Source organism: Gopherus evgoodei, chromosome 22, assembly GCF_007399415.2.
Source record: "Gopherus evgoodei ecotype Sinaloan lineage chromosome 22, rGopEvg1_v1.p, whole genome shotgun sequence".
In the NCBI taxonomy this organism is placed as follows: Eukaryota; Metazoa; Chordata; order Testudines; family Testudinidae; genus Gopherus; species Gopherus evgoodei.
The window spans coordinates 16,349,270-16,372,517 of NC_044343.1; the positions used below are offsets into that span (position 1 = coordinate 16,349,270).

Sequence of the window (23,248 nt, forward strand, 5' to 3'; positions counted from 1 at the left end):
TGGGCACATCAGCAGGAAAAGTGCTTCCATTTGGCCTGGTATGTGGATCTAGTGGAGGGCTTCCTGCTACCCAAGAGTACTTGCTGCATTGAGCAGAAGCAATGCAGCTCGGACCAAGTTAACCATGCCGCATCCATGCTGTGAGATGGAAGGACTGCAGGTCTGGATGGCGTAGTCTGCCGTGTTCCTGAGTTATCAGGTCTGGCCACAGTGGTAGAGGTATTGGTTTGGTCACCGACAGGTCGAGGAGTGTGGTGTACCAGTGCTGTCTGGGCCACGCTGGAGCAATCAGGATTAAGCGGGCTTTGTCCCTGCGTAGCTTGAGAAGGACCTTGTGGACCAGTAGGAACGGAGGAAAGGCATAGAGCAATTGGTCTTTCCAAGTTATCAGGATTGTGTCCAACAGGGAGCCCGGGCAGCGTCCCTGGAGAGGGCAGAACACCTGGCACTTCTGATTGTCACGAGAGGTGAAGAGATCTATGTGGGGAAACCCCCACTTCTGGAAAACAGAATGGGAAACATCCGGGTGAATCAACCACTCGTAAGCTAGGAAGGACCTGCAGAGGTGATCTGCCAAGGTGTTCTGGACTCCTGGGAGGAACGACGCCACTAGATCGATTGGGTGGGTTATGCAAAATTCCCAGAGATGTATGGCTTCCTGACAAAGGAGGGAGAACTGCGATCCACCTTGCTTGTTGATGTAAAACATGGTCGTTGTGTTGTCTATAAAGACTGTGACACAATGGCCCTGCAGGTGTTCACGGAATACCTGACACGTGAGCCATACTGCTCTCAGTTCTCTTATGTTGATGTGTAGGGTTATATCCTGTGCAGATCAAAGACCTTGTGTGCGAAGTCCTGCAAGGTGAGCATCCCAGCCCAGAGATGACACGTCCGTGGTCAGGGCTAGCGAAGTCTGTGGGGCATGGAATGGCATCCCCCCGCACACCAGGGTGGGGTTCAGCCACCAACCCAGAGAGGCTAAGACCTCCATTGGCACACTGAGAATTGTGTCCAAGCTGTCTCGGCCAGGACGGTACACTGACAAGAGCCAGGTCTGAAGTGGATGAAGGCGTAGTCTGGCATGTCTGGTCATGAAAGTGCATGAGGCCACGTGGTCCAGAAGACCAAGGCACGTGCGTGCAGTCGAGGTCGGGAAGCTTCTGAGGCCCTGAATAATGGCCATCCTGGCCTGAAAGTGGGCCTGCAGTACACACGCCCTGGCGAGACTGAAGTCTATTCTCTGTGTAGGTTCCAGAGTGGACATTTCGGTGTTGAGCAGCAGGCCGAGTTGTTCGAAATATCCCATGACGAAACGAACATGAGACTGCACCTGTGTCTTGGAGGAACCTCAAATGAGCCAGTCGTCAAGGTATGGAAAGACTTCTATCTGATGTCGGCGAAGTGAGGCCGCTACAACAGTCATACATTTTGTGAAGACTCTTGGCGCTGTGGACAGGCCAAAGGGAAGAACAGTAAATTGGAAATGATGCTGGCTGACCACAAAGCGAAGGAATCGCCTGTGTGACAGGTAAATCACTATGTGGAAGTACGCGTCCTTCATATCGAGGGCGGCGTACCAGTCTCCCGGATCCAGGAAGGGATAATGGTTCCCAGGGATACCATGCAGAACTTCAACTTTACCATGAATTTGTTGAGCCTGCGCAGGTCCAGGATGGATCGTAGACCCCCCTTTGCCTTGGGGATTAGGAAGTAACGGGAGTAAAATCCCCTGCCCCTCAGGTCCCTTGGGACCTCTTCTATCGCTCCGATGGCCAGGAGCGCCTGTACCTCCTGTAAGAGGATTTGCTCATGAGAGGGGTCCCTGAAGAGGGACGGGGAGGGAGGGTGGGGAGGAGGGTTTAAACAAACTGAAGATGGTATCCAGTTTCCACCATGTGTAGGACCCAAGGATCTGAGGTTATGCAGGACTACGCAGGGAGGAAATAAGAGAGACGGTTGCAGAAAGGCAGGAAAGGATCCGGCAAGGAGACTGGTGCGCCATCCTTGAGCGCACCTTCAATAGTTTTGTTTGGACTCCGCTGATGGCTTTGGGGCTTTGATTCTGGTCTGCTTGAGGACCAGACTGTCTCCTGCTATTACCTTGGCCACACCTTCTGGTGAAGCCTTGCCATGGCCAAGGGTTAGGGTAGGTGCACTGAGGCTGGAGCCAGAAGGGTCTGCGTTGCATCACTGGGGTATGCATGCCCAGTGTGCGCATGATGGCCTGGTTGTCCTTCAGGCTCTGAAGCCTGGGGTCCATTTTTTCAGAGAACAGCCCTTGGCCAACAAAGGGCAGGTCTTGGATAGTCTGTTGCAGCTCCAGTGGAAGGCCAGATACTTGCAGCCATGAGATGCGGCGCATGGCCATGCACGAGGCTAGAGTTCTAGCTGCCGAGTCCACTGCATCTAAAGACGCCTGCAGGGATGCCCTCGCCACTTTCTTCCCTTCCTCGAGCAAGGCCGCAAACTCTTGCCTGGACTCCTGGGGGACCAACTCTTTAAATTTTCCCATCGAGGTCCAGGTGTTATAGTTATAACAGCTCAGGAGAGCTTGCTGGTTAGCTATCCTGAGCTGTAGACCACCAGCTGAATAAACCTTGTGCCGAATAAATCCATGCGCCTAGCGTCCTTGGACTTAGGAGCAGGCGCTTGCTGGCCATGTCACTCTCTCTCGTTCACCGACTGCACCATAAGGGAGCAAGGGTGAGGGTGAACATAGAGATATTCGTAGCCCTTGGAGGGCACCATAGATTTCCTCTCCACCCTGTCCTAATGAAAGGCAGGGCGATCACGTGTGGGTGCATCTGCCAATAAAATGTCAACCACTGGATCTTCCACTTCCATCACCTCCTCCACCTGCAGGTTCATGTTTTGTGCCACCCTGCGCAGGAGATCTTGGTGAGCCTGAAGATCTATAGGCGGTGGCCCAGAAGAGGACATGACCGCCACTGCTTCATCAAGCGAGGAGGAAGAGGAAACCCCGAGGACCAGTGGATCCTGGGGAAGTTCTGGTTGTGGAGAGTCCTGGTGTCCGAGGTCCACTAAAGTGATGGCCTGGGCTTGGTCTAGCGGAATAACAGCAGCATCCGAGTCTACTGGGGGAGGGCAGCTTACAGTGGCCTCAGGCATCCGATGGTCCGAATGAGCTGACTGAGAGGCGTCTGAGGTGGTGCCTTGAGCCTGGTGGTATGCCCAAGGCATCCAGAAGGACCATTGTGATGGTCCCTGATCAGGGTCTTGACCTTCATATTAGCCTTGACTAGTACCCTTGGAGTCATGGCCCTGGGTGTGTAGCCACTCCCCGCCTGGGGGGAGGACGAATTCGGTTGTGAAGGCTAAGGAGTGGCCAAACGCCCATGCGACATTGCACCGTCCCGCTCTGTCAGTTCACACCTTGGAGCTGGAGACAGGAGCCAGGATCTTCGGTGGTACCGCAATCAGGGTCGGGACCGACGGTCATAACAGTACCAGGAGGCTAATCCAGATCTCGATGAGGATCTACGGTGTCGGGATCAGCTGCGAGGCGACCAGCGCCGGGACTGGTGCCTGGACCCGGATCGGTACCGAGCATACCGGGAGGGAGACCTGAGTGAAGTGGAGCAGCCCCACAAGTACAACCGGCGCCAAGATGGAGATCGGTGCCAGGACTGCAAGTGGTGCCGGGTCCCGGACCGTCGGCGGGATTGGGACCGCGACCTGGACCAGGACCGAGATCAGTGCTTGGCTGTCACACTCAGTGAGGAAGGTTGCGTCAAGGCAGGTTTCCCTATAGTTTGGATAGCCCGCACCAGCGGTGCCGGGGGCTGAGGCGGTCTGAGCGCCATCAGCACGCTCAGGTCCCGAGCAGTGAAGAAGGTCTTCGGCGTGGGCAGTAGGCAGAGCGCAATCATGGTGTGCACCGAGGAGCTTGTGTGCACCGGACTCAACAGCCCTTGTGAAGCCGGAATCGACGGTGCCAAAGTTGGCAGTGCTGGAGCTGGAGTCTTAGTGGGATGGTCCGGTCTGGGCTGTTACTCCAATGGTGGCACAGGCAGTGCCGGAGCAGCAGGTAGTTTGTGCTGCTTCTTAAGCCGCGGAGACAGCGAACGATGCCGCGACTGCACCAGTTGGTGGAGACTGCCGGCGCCGAGATTCTTTGCCGGTGCCGGGTCATTCCGGTGCCGAAGGAGCACTTCGGACTGATGGTGTCTGTTCTGTGCACAGTACCAAAGGCACCGGGCTAAGTGCCGCTTCCATTAGGAGCTGTTTAAAACGAAAGTCCCACTCTTTCATTGTTCGAGGCTTGAAAGCCTTACAGATGTGACACTTGTCTGGTTGATGGGATTCTCCCAGGCACTTCAAGCAGGAGCCACAGGGGTCTCCCGTTGGCGTTGGCTTGAGGCACGGGCTCTGGTACCAGGGAGGAGGGAAGGGGATGAACCCTGCTCCCTCCAAGTACTATCTACAATATATATACAACTTACTATTAACTAAACTATAACTGCTAAAACTATTAAAACTATTAACAACTACTATCTACAGAACAACGAGTAAAGCTAGGGAGGTGGAGATCAGCTATGCTGCGCTCCGCAGTTCCAAGGACTGTCACAGGCGGTAAGAAGGAACTGAAGGGGCACTGGGTCGGCAGGGGCCTATTTCCGGCACCATGGCGGTGCCACTCCAGGGGGAGCCTCAGCCAACCCTCCAAGTGTTGCTAGGGTAAAAATCTTCCGACGAATGTGCGCACGGCACACACACACCTAATTGGAATCAATATGAGCAAGCACTCGAAGAATATTCTCTCTGCACCCCATATACTCCCACCCTCTTCACTGTCTCTGGCTCCTTGGCAATGATTATCCTGGCCACTGAATACGCTGCTCCATATTAGTCCCTTCACGGCCCCTGTATCACCTCCTGTCTCTGCCTCTCCAGCACACCCTGCTTTGCCCTCCTTCGCATAGAGAGGCAGGTGTCAGCACAGGACCCACATTGAGGAGCTGTGGGTGCAGGAGTGAGAATGCAGCAGCTGTGCAGGGACTAGCATGGAGTCAGTGTGGACTTTTTTTGAAGAGGTGGATAAATTTGGGGGGGAATGGACGAGACAGTTTTGGGAGACTGACAAAACCTACCCAGCATCCCTTTCTGCACAGCTCTGACTCCCTCCTTTTCTCCCCACTCTGCCACGCACTGTTCTAATACCCTGACAACTCCAAAACCCCACATTCCCTGCAATTGTTCAGACTCCCCCGCACTGCTCTGATGTCGCTCCATATCCAACATTCTCTGCACTATGCCCATTGCAATCTGACATCCCCTGCTGCTCTGAGCCCACCCACTGCTCCGGACACTACACACCAGCGCCACTCTCCTTCTCACCACTTCATGTCCTGGTAAGCTTGGAGGGCCTATGAGAAAGGAGGAAAGAAGCTGGGGGGGGGGGGGTAGGGGTGGTTTAGAGGAGTGCATGAACCAGCTGGAGGCAGAAGATTGGAGATGCAGAGTCCCTGCCCCAAATCTGATCCTAGTGCTTGGGGAAGAGGCTCAGCACATCAATCTGCAGCACAGGTGGCTGAGAGGCGTGAAGGGGCCCATTCATCCAAAGAAATGTTCTTGGAGACTAGCTGGAGCAGTCAGGAGGACATTAAGCTAGCAACACAAGAGGAGGATACTAAGAAGGCAAATGTGGTACAAACTCAAATGCAGTACGCTGGGAATAAATTGAACTGATGTGCCAAAGAATGAGAAGACAAGAAATTTTTCAGTTGTTTTAATGCCAAAGCTAAGAGTCTGGGTACCAAGCAAGAGGAACTGAAAATTCTCATTGATAGAGAAGAAATTTGATATGATTGGTATTATTGAAACTTGGTGGGACAATTCACATGACTGGAATGTTAAAATCACTGCTTATAACCTGTTTAGGAAGATCTCAGTGGGCAGAAGATGCCATTACCCGTGTTAGAGGTATCGACAGCTCAGACCCAAGGATCTTGTATGCCTATGGATCAAAGTGCTATTAGCAAAGCCCAGACCACTGAATCAGAGAACAGCATGAGTTACTTCTGTCCGTAATGCGTGTTCAGAAAAATTCTGTTGTTATGAGAGACTTCAATCTTGGAGACATACACTGGAGGTTGCATTCAGCCAGCAGTAAAACATTGTTAGAGTTCTAAAAAATATAGATAATTTTCTAACACAAAAGGTATTGCATCAAACATGAAGGAATGCTATACTGGATACAGATTAATTAATCACAGGGCTGGGAGCTGGTGATTGTCTAATGACCAGTGATCATGACCCGGTTACATTCAATACAGGTAAACGGAGGACAGGCCCAGCCAGTAATATACATACTTCAAAGAGCCTAATTCCCCAACACTGAGGAAAATGTCTGAGCAAAATTGACTGTGAGGAAAAATGTAGACAGAACAATGTGGATTACAATGGTGAGTTCTCCAAGAAGTGTTAATTAGATGCCCCAAAGCCACAAGTCCACACGAAAGAGGACAACTTTGGCCAAAAGGCCCAGGGCCGCCCAGAGGATTCAGGGAACCTGGGGTCTTCGGTGGCAGGGGGACCCTGCTTCAGCGGTAATTAGTCGGTGGGAGGACCTTCCGCTCCAGGACCCGCCGCAAAAGTGCCCCGAAGACCCGCAGCGGAGGCCCCCGGCACCGAAATGCCGCTGAAGACCCAGCACTTTGGCAGCAGGTCCTGGGGTGGAAGGACCCCCCGCCAACGGTCTTCGGGGCACTTCAGCGGTGGGTCCCGGGGTAGAAGGACCCCCCGCAAAGGGTCTTTGGGGCACTTTGGTGGCAGGTCCCAGGGTGGAAGGACCCCCTACCACGGGTCTTCGGGGCACTTAGGCGGCGGGTCCCGGGGCGGAAGGACCCCCGCCGCCAAATTGCCGCCGAAGAAGCTCCCGGGGTCTGGGCCCCACGAGAGTTTTCCGGGGACCCCGAAGAGAGTGAAGGATCCCACTCCGGGAGCCCCAAAAACTCTTGTGGGGGCCCCTGCGGGGTCTCGGGCAAATTGCCCCACTTGCCCTCCCCCCGGACGGCCCTGAAAAGGCCATCCATGGTTCAGTGGGGAAGTGAAGACAGCAATTAGAAACAGAAAAGCATAATAGAACAACTGGAAAAAAGGAGAATAGATAAATACAACAAAGAGTACAAAATTAATAATGTAGCGAGGAGCCCTGGCTCGCCGCTGCACCTGAGAAGGATGAGTCAGAACAGGCGCCGAGGTGGGCGGAGCCACTGCTGCCAGTCCCCGCCCCTGGAAGTTAAGAGGCGGGACAGGAAGTATAAAGGCCCGGCCCCAGCGCTCAGTTAGGCGCAGGCCGCCAGAGGGGACAGACGCTGGTGCTCGAGCTCCCACCGGGCCCAGCCTGCCCCAAGCTCGGTATCCAGAAGAGCGCTGGCCAAAGCCTCCCTGTACCCAGTATCCAGAAGAGCGCTGGCCGGAGCTTCCCCGTGCCTGGTATCCAGAAGAGCGCTGGCCTGAGCTTCCCCGTGCCCGGTATCCAGAGGAGCTGCCTGAGCTTCCCCGTACCCGGTATCCAGAGGAGCTGCCTGAGCTCCCCTACGCCCGGTATCCAGAGGAGCTGCCTGAGCTCCCCTACGCCCGGTATCCAGAGGAGCTGCCTGAGCTTCCCTACGCCCGGTATCCAGAGGAACTGCCTGAGCTTCCCTACGCCCGGTACCCAGAGGAGCTGCCTGAGCTTCCCTACGCCTGGTACCCAGAGGAGCTGCCTGAGCTTCCCTAGGCCCGGTATCCAGAGGAGCTGCCTGAGCTCCCCTACGCCCGGTATCCAGAGGAGCTGCCTGAGCTCCCCTACGCCCGGTATCCAGAGGAGCTGCCTGAGCTCCCCTACGCCCGGTATCCAGAGGAGCTGCCTGAGCTTCCCTACGCCCGGTATCCAGAGGAGCTGCCTGAGCTTCCCTACGCCCGGTATCCAGAGGAGCTGCCTGAGCTTCCCTACGCCCGGTATCCAGAGGAGCTGCCTGAGCTTCCCTACGCCCGGTACCCAGAGGAGCTGCCTGAGCTTCCCTATGCCCGGTATCCAGAGGAGCTGCCTGAGCTTCCCTATGCCCGGTATCCAGAGGAGCTGCCTGAGCTTCCCTACGCCCGGTATCCAGAGGAGCTCCCTGAGCTTCCCTACGCCCGGTATCCAGAGGAGCTCCCTGAGCTTCCCCGAGCCCGGTATCATGAGGAGCTGCCTGAGCTCCCCTACGCCCGGTATCCTGAGGAGTTGCCTGAGCTCCCCCGAGCCTGGTATCCTGAGGAACTGCCTGAGCTTCCCTACGCCCGGTACCCAGAGGAGCTGCCTGAGCTTCCCTAGGCCCGGTACCCAGAGGAGCTGGCCTGAGCTTCCCCGTGCCCGGTATCCAGAGGAGCTGCCTGAGCTCCCCTACGCCCGGTATCCAGAGGAGCTGCCTGAGCTCCCCTACGCCCGGTATCCAGAGGAGCTGCCTGAGCTCCCCTACGCCCGGTATCCAGAGGAGCTGCCTGAGCTTCCCTACGCCCGGTACCCAGAGGAGCTGCCTGAGCTTCCCTACGCCCGGTACCCAGAGGAGCTCCCTGAGCTTCCCTACGCCCGGTATCCAGAGGAGCTGCCTGAGCTTCCCTACGCCCGGTATCCAGAGGAACTGCCTGAGCTTCCCTACGCCCGGTACCCAGAGGAGCTGCCTGAGCTTCCCTATGCCCGGTATCCAGAGGAGCTGCCTGAGCTTCCCTATGCCCGGTATCCAGAGGAGCTGCCTGAGCTTCCCTATGCCCGGTATCCAGAGGAGCTGCCTGAGCTTCCCTACGCCCGGTATCCAGAGGAGCTCCCTGAGCTTCCCTACGCCCGGTATCCAGAGGAGCTCCCTGAGCTTCCCTACGCCCGGTATCCAGAGAAGCTCCCTGAGCTTCCCTACGCCCGGTATCCAGAGGAGCTCCCTGAGCTTCCCCGAGCCCGGTATCCAGAGAAGCTCCCTGAGCTTCCCTACGCCCGGTATCCAGAGGAGCTCCCTGAGCTTCCCCGAGCCCGGTATCATGAGGAGCTGCCTGAGCTCCCCTATGCCCGGTATCCTGAGGAGTTGCCTGAGCTCCCCCGAGCCCGGTACCCAGAGGAGCTGCCTGAGCTTCCCTATGCCCGGTACCCAGAGGAGCTGCCTGAGCTTCCCTATGCCCGGTATCCAGAGGAGCTGCCTGAGCTTCCCTATGCCCGGTATCCAGAGGAGCTGCCTGAGCTTCCCTATGCCCGGTATCCAGAGGAGCTGCCTGAGCTTCCCTATGCCCGGTATCCAGAGGAGCTGCCTGAGCTTCCCTACGCCCGGTACACAGAGGAGCTGCCTGAGCTTCCCTATGCCGGTACCCAGAGGAGCTGCCTGAGCTTCCCTACGCCCGGTACACAGAGGAGCTGCCTGAGCTTCCCTACGCCCGGTACCCAGAGGAGCTGCCTGAGCTTCCCTACGCCCGGTATCATGAGGAGCTGCCTGAGCTTCCCTACGCCCGGTATCCAGAGGAGCTGCCTGAGCTTCCCTACGCTCGGTATCCAGAGGAGTCGCCTGAGCTCCCCTATGGCCGGTATCCTGAGGAACCCATGGACTGGGACCCACCAGACGAACCTGGCGAGAGACAGGTACCTAGAGACGGGGAGAGTGGAAGTGGCCCGGGGGTAGCCGACCCCAGTCTGGCTCCAGGGACCCTGAACCCATGTCAGTGTGTTGCGGCCAGGATCCCCACTGACTGCAGCGAATCTTGGCCGCTGCCAGGGCCCCGGGCCAGGACGCAGTGGAGTGGGAGGGCCTGCGTCTCCCCTGCCACCCTTCCAAGTGTGGCAGACTCCCCCTCCCCCTGGCCTGAGGAAGCCTTCTGTACTGTTTATCTCGCTGTTCAGCCCCTGCCTGAGGGTCTGACTCTTACCGATGTTTGTTGCCCCACCCTGCTCCAGGACCGGGCTTAGAGACTCTGTATTTGCTCAGCCCTGCTGAAAGGCCTGAGCCTGAACTGTTTGTTGCCCTGCCCTGCTTCAGGGCCGGGCTTACGGACTCTGTGTCCGCCCAGCCCCTGTTGAAGGGCCGGGACTCTGACTTGCTTAGAGACTGTTTGTTTGCTCAGCCCCGCTGAAGAGTCTGAGCCCTGGACAGATTGCTGCTGTGTAGCGAGGCGCCCTGGCTCCCCGCCGCGCCTGAGAGGGACGAGCCCCAGCACCAGACCCTTACAGGAAAGTAAAGACATCAGGATAAAATCCATGGCTGGCAGGGCTAAGGACAATCACTGGGGCCACTGGACAATCGAGGTGCTAAAGGAGCACTGAAGAAAGATAAGGCCATTGCAGAGACGCTAAATGAATTCTTTGTATCGGTCTTCACTGTGAAGATGGTAGGGAGATTCCCACACCTGAGCCATTCTTATTAGGTGACATATCTGAGGAACTGCGGCAGATTGCGGTGTCAGTAGAGAAGGTTTTGGATCAAATTGTTAAATTAACCAGTAATAAGTTATCAGGTCCAGATGGTATTCACCCAAGAGTTCTGAAGGAACTCAAATGTGAAATTGCAGAACTCTAGTATGTAATCTATTGCTTAAATCAGTCTGGAGGGTAGCTAATGTGACGCATTTTTTGAAAAGGCTCCAGAGGTGCTCCTGACAAATACAGACTGGTAAACCTAACTTCAGTACCAGGCAAATTAGTTGAAACTACAGTAAAGAACGGAATTATCAGACACATAAAGTAACACAATTTGTTGAGCAAGAGTCAACATGGAACCAACAAGGAACCAATTCCTGTAACAAACCTCGTTGCCTACTCTGTCCCCATATCCACTCTAGCAACACCATCAAAGGACCCAACCACATCAGCCACACCATCAAGGGCTCATTCACCTACACGTCTACTAATGTTATATAGGCCATCATATGCCAGCAATGCCCTTCTACCATGTACATTGGCCAAAACGGACAGTCTCTATGTAAAAGAATAAATCAACACAAATTGGACATCAGGAATGGTAACACAGAAAATCCAGTAGGAGAACACTTCAATCTCCCTGGACATTCTATAACAGATTTAAAAGTAGCTATACTTGAACAAAAACACTTCAGAAACAGACTTCAAAGAGAAACTGAAGAACTACAATTCATTTGCAAATTTAACACCATTAATTTGGGCTTGAATAGGGACTGGTAGTGGCTGGCTCATTACAAAAGCAGCTTTGCCTCTCCTGGAATTGACACGTCCTCATCTATTATTGCGAGTGGGCTACATCCACCCTGATCGAATTGGCCTTGTAAAAACTGGTTCTCCACTTGTGAGGTAACTCCTTTCTCTTCATGTGTCATTATATAATGTCTGCATCTGTAATCTTCATTCTATGCATCTGAAGAAGTGAGGTTTTTTACCCACCAAAGCTTATGCCCAAATAAATCTGTTAGTCTTTAAGGTGCCACCGAACTCCTTGTTGTTTTTGTGGATACAGCCTAACACAGCTACCCCCAATACTTGACAACATGGTTTTTGTAAAGGAAATTGTGCCTCATCAGTCTATGAGAATTGTTTGAGGGAGTCAACAAGCATGTGGACAAGGGTGATCCAGTGCACAGAGTGCACTTTGACTTTCAGAAAGCCTTTGACAAGGTCCCTCCTCAAAGTTCTTAAACAGAGTAAGCTGTCATGGAGTAAGAAGGAAGGTTCTCTCATGGATCAATAACTGGTTAAAAGATAGGAAACAAAGGATAGGAATATATGATTTTCAGAACGAAGAGGTAAATAGCAGTGTGCCCCAGGAATCTGTACTGGGACCAGAGTTGTTCAACATATTCATAATTGATCTGGAAAAGGGGGTAAACAGGTAAGTGGCAAAATTTGCAGACAATACAAAATTACTCAAAATAGTTAAGCCCAAAGGTGACTGTGAAGCGTTACAAAGGGATCTCACAAAACTGGGTGACTGGGTAACAAAATGGCAGATAAAATCAATGTTGATAAATGCAAAGTGATGCACACTGGAAAATCTAATCCCAACTATACATATAAAATTATGGGGTCTAAATTAGCTGTTACCACTCAAGAAAGAGATCTTGGAGTCATTGTGGATAGTTCTCTGAAAACATTCACTCAATATGCAGTGGCAGTCAAAAAATCTAACAGAATGTTAGGAACTACTAGGAAAGGGATAGATAAAAAAGTCTGTAAAATATCACATTGCCACTACACAAATCCATGATAGGCCATCACCTTGAATGCAGTTCTGTTTGCCCCATTTCAAAAAAGATATATTGGAATTGGAAAAGATACACAGAAGGGCAACAAAAATGATTAAAGGCTGGAACAACTTCCATATGAGGAGGGATTAAAATTACTGGAACTGTTCAGCTTGGAAATGAGACCACTAAGGAGGGATACAGTAGTCTAAAAAATCATGACTGGTGTAGTGAAAGTGGATAAGGAAGCTTTATTTACCCCTTCACATAACACAAGAACCTCATGCTCTGAGTGTCCCTAAGCCTCTGACTGCCAGAAGCTGGGACTGGACAACAGGGGATGGATCACTCAATAAGTCCCTCTTCTGTTCCTTCCCTTTGAAGCATCTGGCATTGGCCACAGTCAGAAGACGAGATCCAGGGCTAGATGGACTATTGGTCTGACTCAGTATTGCTGTTCTTATGTTAAGAAGAAATTTAAATATATTAGGTAAAAAATCACTCCAAGTAATGGTATAGGCCCATTACTTGATGGACATGGTAAACATGTTAATAATGATACACAAAGGCAGAAGGATTCAGTACGGAAGCTTGCTGTGAATGGGCCTGCAGCAGATGGATAGTAGGGGGAGCGAGATTGAGCTACTGATAATTGGTGGGGGGATGGATGAGAGAGGGGCAGCTGGCAACAGGCTGGGAAAGGGTGTCCCAGCAGTTCCTACTGGCATTACTACAACAGTTCCTTGGCAGCTGGTGCCCAGTGCCCTGTGCTCCTCCCATCTCTCACCCTACTCTGACAGCTGGCACATATGTTCCTGCCCCTCTCTGGGCCAAGTGTCCCCACCAGGACCCACAGTGGCTGGAAGGCAGGCACAGGACTGGTGTTCCTACCTGCTCCTCGTGGCTGATCTGATCTCATAGGATGTTCCAGCCCCTCCTCCCAATCCCACTGTCATTTCCATGAGATATTGTGGGGGAAAACACTGGAAGGGACATACATACATACATACATAAGCCCTTCCCCCAGAATATTTCCCTTGAGGGAGCTCTAGTCCCCTATACCCATTGCTCTGCTGCTCCGGTTCAATAAGTATTTCTATTCTGTATTTGGAAAGAGGCAGGATGATGTACTCATATCACATAGGGATGATGAAGTGCTTTCAACCTGATTAGTAAATTAGGAGGATGTTAATATCTACCAGAGATAAATATTTTTAAATTAGCAGGCTCAGTTAACTTGAACCCAAGAGTGCTTAAGGAGCTGGCTGAGGATATTTCTGGCCTGCTGATGTTAATGATGGAAGAGTGCTAATGCTATGCCAATATTCAAAAAAGGCAAGTGGGATGACCTGGGTAACTACAGGCCAGTTAGCCTTACATGAAGGCAAAATAATGGAAAAACTGATAAAGGATTCAATCAACAAAGAATCCAAGAATAGGAATACAATTAATTCCAGTCAACATAGTTTTCTGGAAAATACATCTTGTCAAATAAAACTGATTTCATTCTCTGAAGTGATTACAAGGTTGGCTGATAAAAATAACTGCATAGATATAATATACTTAAACTTTGGTAAGACATTTGAGTTAGTATCACGATATTCTAATTAAAAATTAGCACTATACAATCTTAACAGAGCACATGTTCAATTGATTAAAAACTGGTTAATGGACAGATCTCAAAAAGTAATTGTCAGTGGGGATTCACTGAATGGGGATGTTTCTAGTGGGGTTCCACAGGGTTTGGTACTTGGCCCAATACCATTCAACATTAATTAAAGCTCCTGGAAAACAGCTGGGAGGAAATCTCTGTGTGTGCCACACTCGCAGCCTGGCCCTTTAGGTAATGGCTTAGTGACCCCCCACTCCAGCTCTCTAGTCCTCCAAGGAGCCCTCAAGCAGCATTAAGGAGGTCATGTCCTGGCCTCCCTGATATATCTATGATAAAAACAACAAACAAAATCCAACACACGCTTGTGAATGAAAATCCCATCCAGGCTTCTCCCTCCAGCACTAAGGAGCAAAATGGGGCCCATACACATTTGTTTTCCTCATGCATGTCACCTTTAAAATTACCCTCATCTCTCATCAGGTCTCCTTGCCCCACCCACCCTGCTCCTCACCAGATGATAATGGCCACCAGTCTCATGATGGCTTCGTTGAGGCAGTTGAAGAACTCCTGCAGGGCCCGTCCCTTCTGCTTCATGCTGCCAATCACCAAGCCAAAACACACGGAGAACACCACCAGGCCCAGCGCATTCACCCCGTTCGCTGAGCCGGGGATGGGGATGGTTTCCTCAAAGCTCAGCACTTCCTGCAGGCTCCTAAGGGTGCGTGTGACGTTCTCCAGGGTGCCGGTGACATTCTCGGGCATGGAAGCCTGTGAGTTGGCAGTGGTCCCTGCTGTGACATTGCTGCTGTGGAGGATGGTTCTGGTGAAGACCCTGGTGCTGTACTGCGTCTTGTACTGAAATGATACACTATTATCAGCTGTGCCCACAAGCCTCTGTACGATAACCCTGCACTTCTCCACAGCTGCTGAGCAGCATAAAGGGCCTGAGCCTGAACTCCCAGTGACTTGGCTGACAACTGTTTGGGCCTGTCTAATTACCTAGCTCGATGCAAGGATTCATAGACGTTTAGATCATAGAGTGTAAGGCTATAAGGGACTATTAGATCATCAGGTCTGACTTCCTGTATAGCACAGGTCCTTACATTTCACTCAGTTTCCCCTGTTGAGCCCAATAACTCGGGTTTAGCCAATGCAAAGTTTCCAGAAAGATTCTGGTCTGGATCTGAAGACATCAAGAGATGAGAATCCACCTTTTCTCTGGGTAGCTGAAGGAACTCTTTAAGTCTCTCACTGTCAGGCATTTTCTCCAAGCCTCAAATGATTTGCGAGGATTTTTTCTGCATCCTCTCAATTTTTAAAACATCCTTTCAAAAATGTGGATCCCAGACCTGGACACAGCATTCCAGGGCCAGTCTCACCACTGCTGTTTACACAGGTAGAAACATCTCCCAATTCCTATTCACTGCACCCCTCTTTATCCATACAAGGGTCGCATTAGCTCTTCCTGCCACAGCATTACACTGGGAGCTTGTGTTCCATGGCTTGTCCACTATGACCCCTAGACCCTTTCCAGAGTCACTGGATACAAGATCCGGCTCCCCATTCTGTAGGCATGGCCTGCAGTCCTTGTTCCTAGATGTCTGACTTTGCATTTGGCTGTATTAAAACATATACTGTTTGAATGGGACCAGCTTACCAAATGACCCAGATGCTGTGCTACCTGCGCTCAGGGAAAGAAGTTTCTTCTACAGCTCAGCAGGGGATGGTGCAATGGCTAGGACTGTGAGTGGGGAATCTCATTTGGTTTCATTTTACATCCAACTGACACCGTTGGGCCAGATATCCGGGCTCCTGTTATGGGCCTTTTATACTGCTCCTGAATGCACAGGTACTATAAAGCCCTGAGGGACCTCCCCTTGTTCACAGACAGTATAGGGCTGGCATATAAGGCCCCACACTGCTCCCTGGCAGGTCCCTGAGAGGAGCAAGCCAAGAGCAGGAAGGGTGGTGGCCAGATCAGTCTGTGCTCCAGCAATTCCGGCTGCTGACCAATCTATAGACGACTGGGCAAGGATGCCTGGGAGCTGCTCTAATTTATACTGGGGGCTGCAGTGCTTGTTGGAGCAGTGCACTCTGGGAGGTGCAAAGGTGGCCTAAACCCATCCCTGGGGCTGCATTCCAGAAAGGGGCAGTTCAGAGTGCAGACTGTTCTGCACAGGCATAAAGGACAATCAGAGTGGTGGGCAGAAAGAAGCAGGCATGGGGAACCAGTGTCCGTACCTGTTTGAAGCAGGCTTCTACTAGGTTCGGCGGGAACATGTTCCTGCAGCAAATAAAAACAGGAGGTTATGCTGCCATCTGGCTGAGAGCCAGGTGAGCAGGCCTATTGCCTTATACTCATGGTTAAGCGCTGTCTCTAGTTGGGATAGTCAAGGTTAGTAAGAGCTCAATGCCAATAGCACTGAGTCTTCTTTCAGGTTATTCTGCGCCCTTCCAGATGATGCCAAGCAAGAAAGCGCTCTAGTCCCAAAAAATAAAACAATGTACAACTTTAGAGCCTACAAGTCCACTCAGTCCTACTTCCTGAAACATTTAAACGTGGCTGTGCTCCCAAGTGGCAGCTCGTGGCCCTGGGACGCTGGTCTGTGTGAGCTAGGTTTTATGCAGCTATGGATAGGGTCCTAGGATCATCAAAGTTAGAGAAGGAAAAGACCAAACCATCCTCTCCCTCTCCATTCTCTGGCATAATCCAATTTTAAGTGTCCCAAGCTGTGCAGCTTCCATTGCTTCCTGCAAGATGAGTTCCCCTGCTTGATACATCTCACTGTCCCACCCCCAATATTCAGCCCAAATGGTGCCTTTCTCTATCTCGTCAATCACTTACAAGCTCCTTGCTTCTCAGTGGCTCCCACTCCCCCCTGGCAGGCAGACAGAGCTACAGGCAGTTCAGGGAGTCTCATCAATTTTGTTTAGAAAAAGTTGACACAGAATGTCATTTCCATTTTTTTAAACGAAAATTCTGGACTCCTCCTGCTCCATGGAAAATGTCAGAATTGTGAGTTTTCATTCTAATGTGGAACAATTTTTTTAAAAATTTTGAATTTCCTGTGGAATTGGAATTTGGGGGTTCCAACCAGCCCACCTGAACTTCCTCCATTTCATCACTGCCTTTCTGACAGCAGGATGCACCAAAGTGAAGGCAACATTCCAGGCGCATCACACCAGAGTCATCGAGAAAGGCACTACAATTTCCATGCACAGAGACATGATGCCATTGTATCATACAGCATCAAATTGCACTGGGCTTTTTGTAGCCATGTCTTAGTGCAAATTCATGTCTAATTCACTGTCAGCTCTAAGCCTATTAGCTAGTTTCTTGTGTGTCTGTGCCTTGTATAACCATTTACACCAGGGCAAAGTGAGTGTGAAGTGCGTGTAAATTGCTACCACATCAGAATAGTAGGACTTCACTGCTGCTACAAATTGTTCTGCTTAGCTTCTGAGACTAGGGCAGGAAGCAATGGGTTTAAACTGCAGCAAGGGCGGTTTAGGTTGGACATTAGGAAAATCTTCCTGTCAGGGTGGTTAAGCACTGGAATAAATTGCCTAGGGAGGTTGTGGAATCTCCATCATTGGAGATTTTTAAGAGCAGGTTGGACAACACCTGTCAGGGATGGTCTAGATCAGTGGTTCTCAAAACTTTTGTACTGGTGACCCCTTTCACATAGCAAACCTCTGAGTGCGACCCCCCCTAGAAATTAAAAACACTTTTTAATATATTTAACACCATTATAAATGCTGGATGCAAAGCTGGGGTTGAGGTGCAGGCTGACAGCTCACGACCCCCATATAATAACCTCGCGTCCCCGAGGGGTGCCAACTCCCAGTTTGAGAACCCCTGGTCTAGATAATACTCAGTCCTGCCATGAGTGCAGGGGACTGGACTAGAAGACCTCTTGGGGTCCTTTCCAGTCCTACGTTTCTACCTTGCATTGGTGTAAAGACTGCACAAGTTACAGGGCAGGGGAGAGTAAGGCCCTAGTTTTTCTCAGCAGCTCCTGCTTCCCAAGTGTCCCTGTGTCTGTGGCAGAAAAGGGGCTGCCTCAGATTATTTTTCCCCAGGCATATTTCAGAGAGATCTAGTTGCTGACCCTATTTTCAATCTCCCCTTTGCATTGTTTCTCTCACCTCTACTATTTGCAGCTCCTCCCGGTGAGGATTTCATAGCCTCAGGGTATTTTGTGAGAAGCTCCTTATTCTCTTCCCAAGCATGATTAAAGAGATTCAGAATGACTGGACGAGGAGAACGAGGGACATATCTATATTATTTTTATGAATACAATATGCACCTCAGTTTACCTGCTTGATATTATTCTATCTGCTTACACAGCATTAAATCAAAGGCTGTTGCAAGGGTAGGTTCCTGGGTTAGTGTTTCTGTGGTGTGGTGTGTGGTTGCTGGTGAGTATTTGCTTCAGGTTGGGGGGCTATCTGTAAGCAAGGACAGGTCTGTCTCCCAAGACCTGTGAGGAACCTATCCTTGCAACAAAGCCCAATGCCAACTCTGTCCGCATATCTATTCAAATGACATCATTAAAAGGACCTAATCCCATCAGCCATGCCATCAGGGGCTTGTTCCCCTGCACGTCTGCCAAGTACGTTGGCCAAACCGGACAGTCTCTACGCAAAAGAATAAACAGACACAAATCTGACAACAGGAATCATAGTATTTAAAAACCAATAGGAGAACACTTCAACCTCTCTGGCCACTCAGTAACAGACATAAAGGTGGCAATTTTGCAACAGAAAAGCTTCAAAAACAGACTCCAATGAGAAACTGCTGAACTTGAATTAATATGCAAATTAGACACTATCAACTTAGGCATGAATAGAGACTGAGAAAGGCTGAGCCATTACACACATTGACTCTATTTTCCCATTTTAAGTATTCTCACATCTCTTGTCAAACTGTCTGTAATGGGACATCTCGATTATCACTACAAATGTTTTTTTCTCTTAATTAATTAGCTTCTTAGAGTTGGTAGGACAACTCCCACCTTTTCATGTTCTCTGTATTGCATATATATATATGTTCCATTCTATGCATCCGATGAAGTGGGCTGTAGCCCATGAAAGCTTATGCTCAAATAAATTTGTTAGTCTCTAAGTTGCCGTAAGTACTCCTGTTCTTTTTGCGGATACAGGCTAACATGGCTGCTACTCTGAAACCTAGGAAAAGACAGGTAATATAATGGGGGATTAAATTATTAGAAATATAAGCAGTTGGGTTTGTGATGAGCAGGAGAACCGCCTGGGGAATTGCCTCAAGGGTGTGAAAGCTGCAGATCTCTCGACACCTAGACAGACTTATGTGCAGTGCTGGGGAGATGCCAGTGGTCGCTGTACATGTAGGTACCATTGACATAGAGAAAGGCAGGAGAGAGGTCCTGGAGGCCAAATTTAAGCTGCTAGGTAAGAGACTGAAGTCCAGGACCTCCATGGGAGCATTCTCTGAAATGCTTCCAGTTCCACATACAGGGCCAGCTAGACGGACAGAATTTCAAAGTCTCAATGTGTGGATCAGATGATGGTGTTGAAAGAATGGATTTAGTTTTATTAGGAACTAGGGGGAAAGGCAGAGCCTATTCAGGAAAGATGGGTTCCACCTAAACAAATTAAAAAGGTCATAAATAGTTTCTAAACTAAGGACTGGGGAAAGCTGACAGGCGAGGTGGCCACAATTCAGACAGGCACATCCCTTAGGGAAGGATTTATTAAAGGGGATACTTCATAACCTAGTAAAGAGGAGAGGACAGAAGTTGATAAAGTCAGGTAGGAACCAAAGAGAAACAGTCAAATGAAATAGAAGATATCAGAGGGGTAGCTATGTTAGTCTGGATCTGTAAAAAGTGACAAAGAGTCCTGTGGCACCTTATAGACTAACAGATGTTAGTATAAGCTTTCTTGCATCACATGAAGGCAAACAACTAAATATTGTCAGATTTTATAAGGGTTTGCAAATGCAAAAGTCTAAATAGTAAGATGGGTGAACTAGAGTGCCTGGTATTAAAAGAGGATATTGACATGATAGGTATCACAGAAACTTGGTGGAATGATAATCAATGGGACATGTTAATACCAGGGTACAGAATATATAGGAGTGATAGAGTAGGTTCCACTGGTAGGGGAGTGGCACCATATGTGAAAGAAAGCATAGAGTCAAATAGAATAAAAATCTTAAATGACTCCAAATGTACCATAGAATTTCTCTGGATAGAAATTCTGTGCCTCAGTAGTAAGAGTATTGCAGTAGGAATATACTATCAACCACCTGACCAGGATGGTGACAGTGCCTGTGAACACTTAGGGGGCTTAGAGAGGCTACAAAAACAGAAAACACAATAATAATGGGGAATATCAACTATCCCCATATTGACTGGGAACATGTCACCTCAGGCTGGGATGCAGAAATAACATTTCCAGACATTATTAATGACTGCTTCTTGGAGAGGCTTGTTGTGGAACCCACAAGGGGAGAAGCAATTCTTGATTTAGTCCTAAGTGGAGCACAGGATCTGGTCCAAAAGGTGATTATTACTGAACCACTCAGTAATAGCAATCAAAATGTAATCAAATTTAACATCTTAGTAGGGGGGAAAACACCAAAGAAACATGCCACAGTAGCATTTAACCTCAAAAAGGGGAACTACATAAAAATGAGGAGGCTAGTTAAATGGAAATTAAAAGAAACAGTCACAACAGTGAAATACCTGCAAGCTGCATGGAAACTTTTTAAAAATATCATAATAGAGGCTCAAACTAAATGTATACCCTCAAATTAAAAAAAAAAAAAAGTAAGAAGACCAAAAAAATGCCAACACAGACAAACAACAGAGCAAAAGAAGTGGTTAGAGACAAACAGACATCTTTTAAAATAAATGGTGAGTTTTTCCCAGTGGAGAGTCTGTATTGGAACTAATCCTGCTCAACATATTCATAAATGGTCTGAAAAAAGAGGTAAACAGTAAGATGGCAAAGTTTGCCAACAATACAAAATTATAATACAAAACTGACTGCAAAGCATTACAAAGGGATCTCACTAAACTGGTGACTGTGCAACAAAATGGCAGCTGAAATTCAATGTGGATAAATGCAAAGTGATGCACATTGGAAAACATAATCTTAACTATACATATAAAATAGAGCTGTCAAGTGATTAAAAAAATGAATCATGATTAATTGCGTGATTAATCACACTGTTAATAATAGAATACCATTTATTTAAATATTTTTGGATGTTTTCTACATTTTCAAATATATTGATTTCAATTACAACACAGAATACAAAGTGTACAGTGCTCCCTTTATATTTATTTTTTATTACAAATATTTGTGCTGTAAAAAACAAAAGAAATAGTATTTTTCAATTCACCTCATACTGTACTGTGGTGCAATCTATTTATCATGAAAGTTGAATTTACAAAGGTAGAATTATGCACAAAAAATAACTGCATTCAAAAATAAAAGAATGCAAAACTTCAGCAGCTACAAGTCCACTCAGTCTTACTTCTTGTTCAGCCAGTCACTCAGACAAACAAATTTGTTTACATTTTCAGGAGATAATGCTGCCTGCTTCTTGTTTACAATGTTACCCAAAAGTGAGATCAGGCCTTCTCATGGCACTGTTGTAGACAGCGTTGCAAGATATTTACGTGCCAGATGAGCTAAAGATTCATATGTCCCGATGCTGCAACTACCATTCCAGAGGACATGTATCCATGCTGATGATGGGTTCTGCTCGATAACAATCCAAAGCAGAGCAGACCGACACATGTTCATTTTCATCCTCTGACTCAGATGCCACCTCAGAAAGTTGATTTTCTTTTTTGGTGGTTCATGTTTTGTAGTTCCTGCATCAGAGCGTTGCTCTTTTAAGACTTCTGAAAACATGCTCCACACCTCGTCCCTCTCAGATTTTGGACGGCACTTCAGATTCTTAAACCTTGGGTCAAATGCTATAGCTATCTTTAGAAATCTCACATTGGTACCTTCTTTGTGTTGTGTCAAATCTGCAGTGAAAGTGGTTTTTAAAATGAACAACGTGCTGGGTCATCATCCAAGACTGCTATAATATTAAATATATGGCAGAATGCGGGTAAAACAGAGCAGGAGACATACTATTCTCCCCCAAGGAGTTCAGTAAAAATTTAATTAACGCATTATTTTTTAAACGAGCATCATCAGCACGGAAACATGTCCTCTGTCATGGTTGCTGAAGCATGAAGGGGCACATGAATGTTTAGCATATCTGGCACGTAAATACCTTGCAATGCCGGCTACAAAAGTGCCATGCAAATGCCTGTTCTCACTTTCAGGTAACATTGTAAATAACAAGCTGGCAGCATTATCTCCCATAAATGTAAACAAACTTGTTTGACTTAGTGATTGGCTGAATAAGAAGTAGGACTGAGTGGACTTGTTGGGGATTGGTCCTGCTTTGAGCAGGGGGTTGGACTAGATGACCTCCTGAGGTCCCTTCCAGCCCTAATATTCTATTATTCTGATTCTATGACTTGTAGGCTCTAAAGTTTTATATTGTTTTGTTTCTGAGTGCAGTTACGTAACAAAAATAATCTACATTTGTAAGTTGCGCTTTCACAATAAAGAGATTGCATTATGGTACTTGTATGAGGTGAATTGAAAAATACTATTTCTTTTGTTTATCATTTTTACTGAGCAAATATTTGTAATAAAAATTATAATATAATGTAAACACTGTACACTTTGCATTTTGTATTATAATTTAAATCAAGATATTTGAAAATGTAGAAAAACATCCAAAAATAGTTAATAAATTTCAATTGGTATTCTATTGTTTAACAGTGCAATTAAAACTGCAATTAATCATGATTAATTTTTTAAATCACAATTAATTTTTTGAGCTAATCGCGTGAGTGAACTGCAATTAATCGACAACCCTATTATAAAATGATGGGGTCTAAATTAACTATTACCACACAAGAAAGAGATCTTGGAGTCACTGTGGATAGTTCTCTGAAAACATCTGCTCAGTATGCACTGGCAGTCAAAATATCTAATAGAATGTTAGGAACCACTATATACAAAATTACAGGGTCTAAATTAGCTGTTACCTCTCAAGAAAGAGATCTTGGAGTCACTGTGGATAGTTCTCTGAACACATCTGTTCAAGGTACATAATATTAGGAACCATTAAGAAAGAGAGAGGATAAGATAGAAAATATCACAATGCCACTACATAAATCCATGGTATTTGAATATTGCATGCAGTCTTGGTGGTCCCACCTCAAAAAAGATATATTAGAATTGGAAAAAGTTCAGAGAAGAGCAACTAAAATGATTGGGGGAACGGAATGGCTTAAATAGATTTAAAAGACTTGAATTGTTCGGCTTAGAAAAGAAACAACTAACGGGGGATATGATAGAGGTCTATAAAATAACACAACAGACAATCTGTGGGACTCG

At 48.4% G+C, this 23,248-nt stretch overlaps 1 protein-coding gene across 6 annotated transcripts in view; it reads right to left on the minus strand.

Moving 5' to 3' along the window:
* Window positions 1-23,248, minus strand: part of LOC115638725 (excitatory amino acid transporter 1-like) — a 117,074-nt gene that overhangs the window by 17,926 nt on the left and 75,900 nt on the right. For 5 of the 6 annotated variants that reach the window (XM_030540671.1, XM_030540667.1, XM_030540668.1 and 2 more), the window contains 2 exons: window positions 16,025-16,067; window positions 14,295-14,638 (listed from right to left, as the gene is read on the minus strand). The exons of the other annotated variant lie outside the window; for it this stretch is intronic. In XM_030540671.1, the coding sequence (XP_030396531.1) occupies window positions 14,295-14,638; window positions 16,025-16,067 (387 nt within the window). The remainder of the gene's footprint in view (window positions 1-14,294; window positions 14,639-16,024; window positions 16,068-23,248) is intronic. 6 annotated transcript variants of the gene reach the window in all.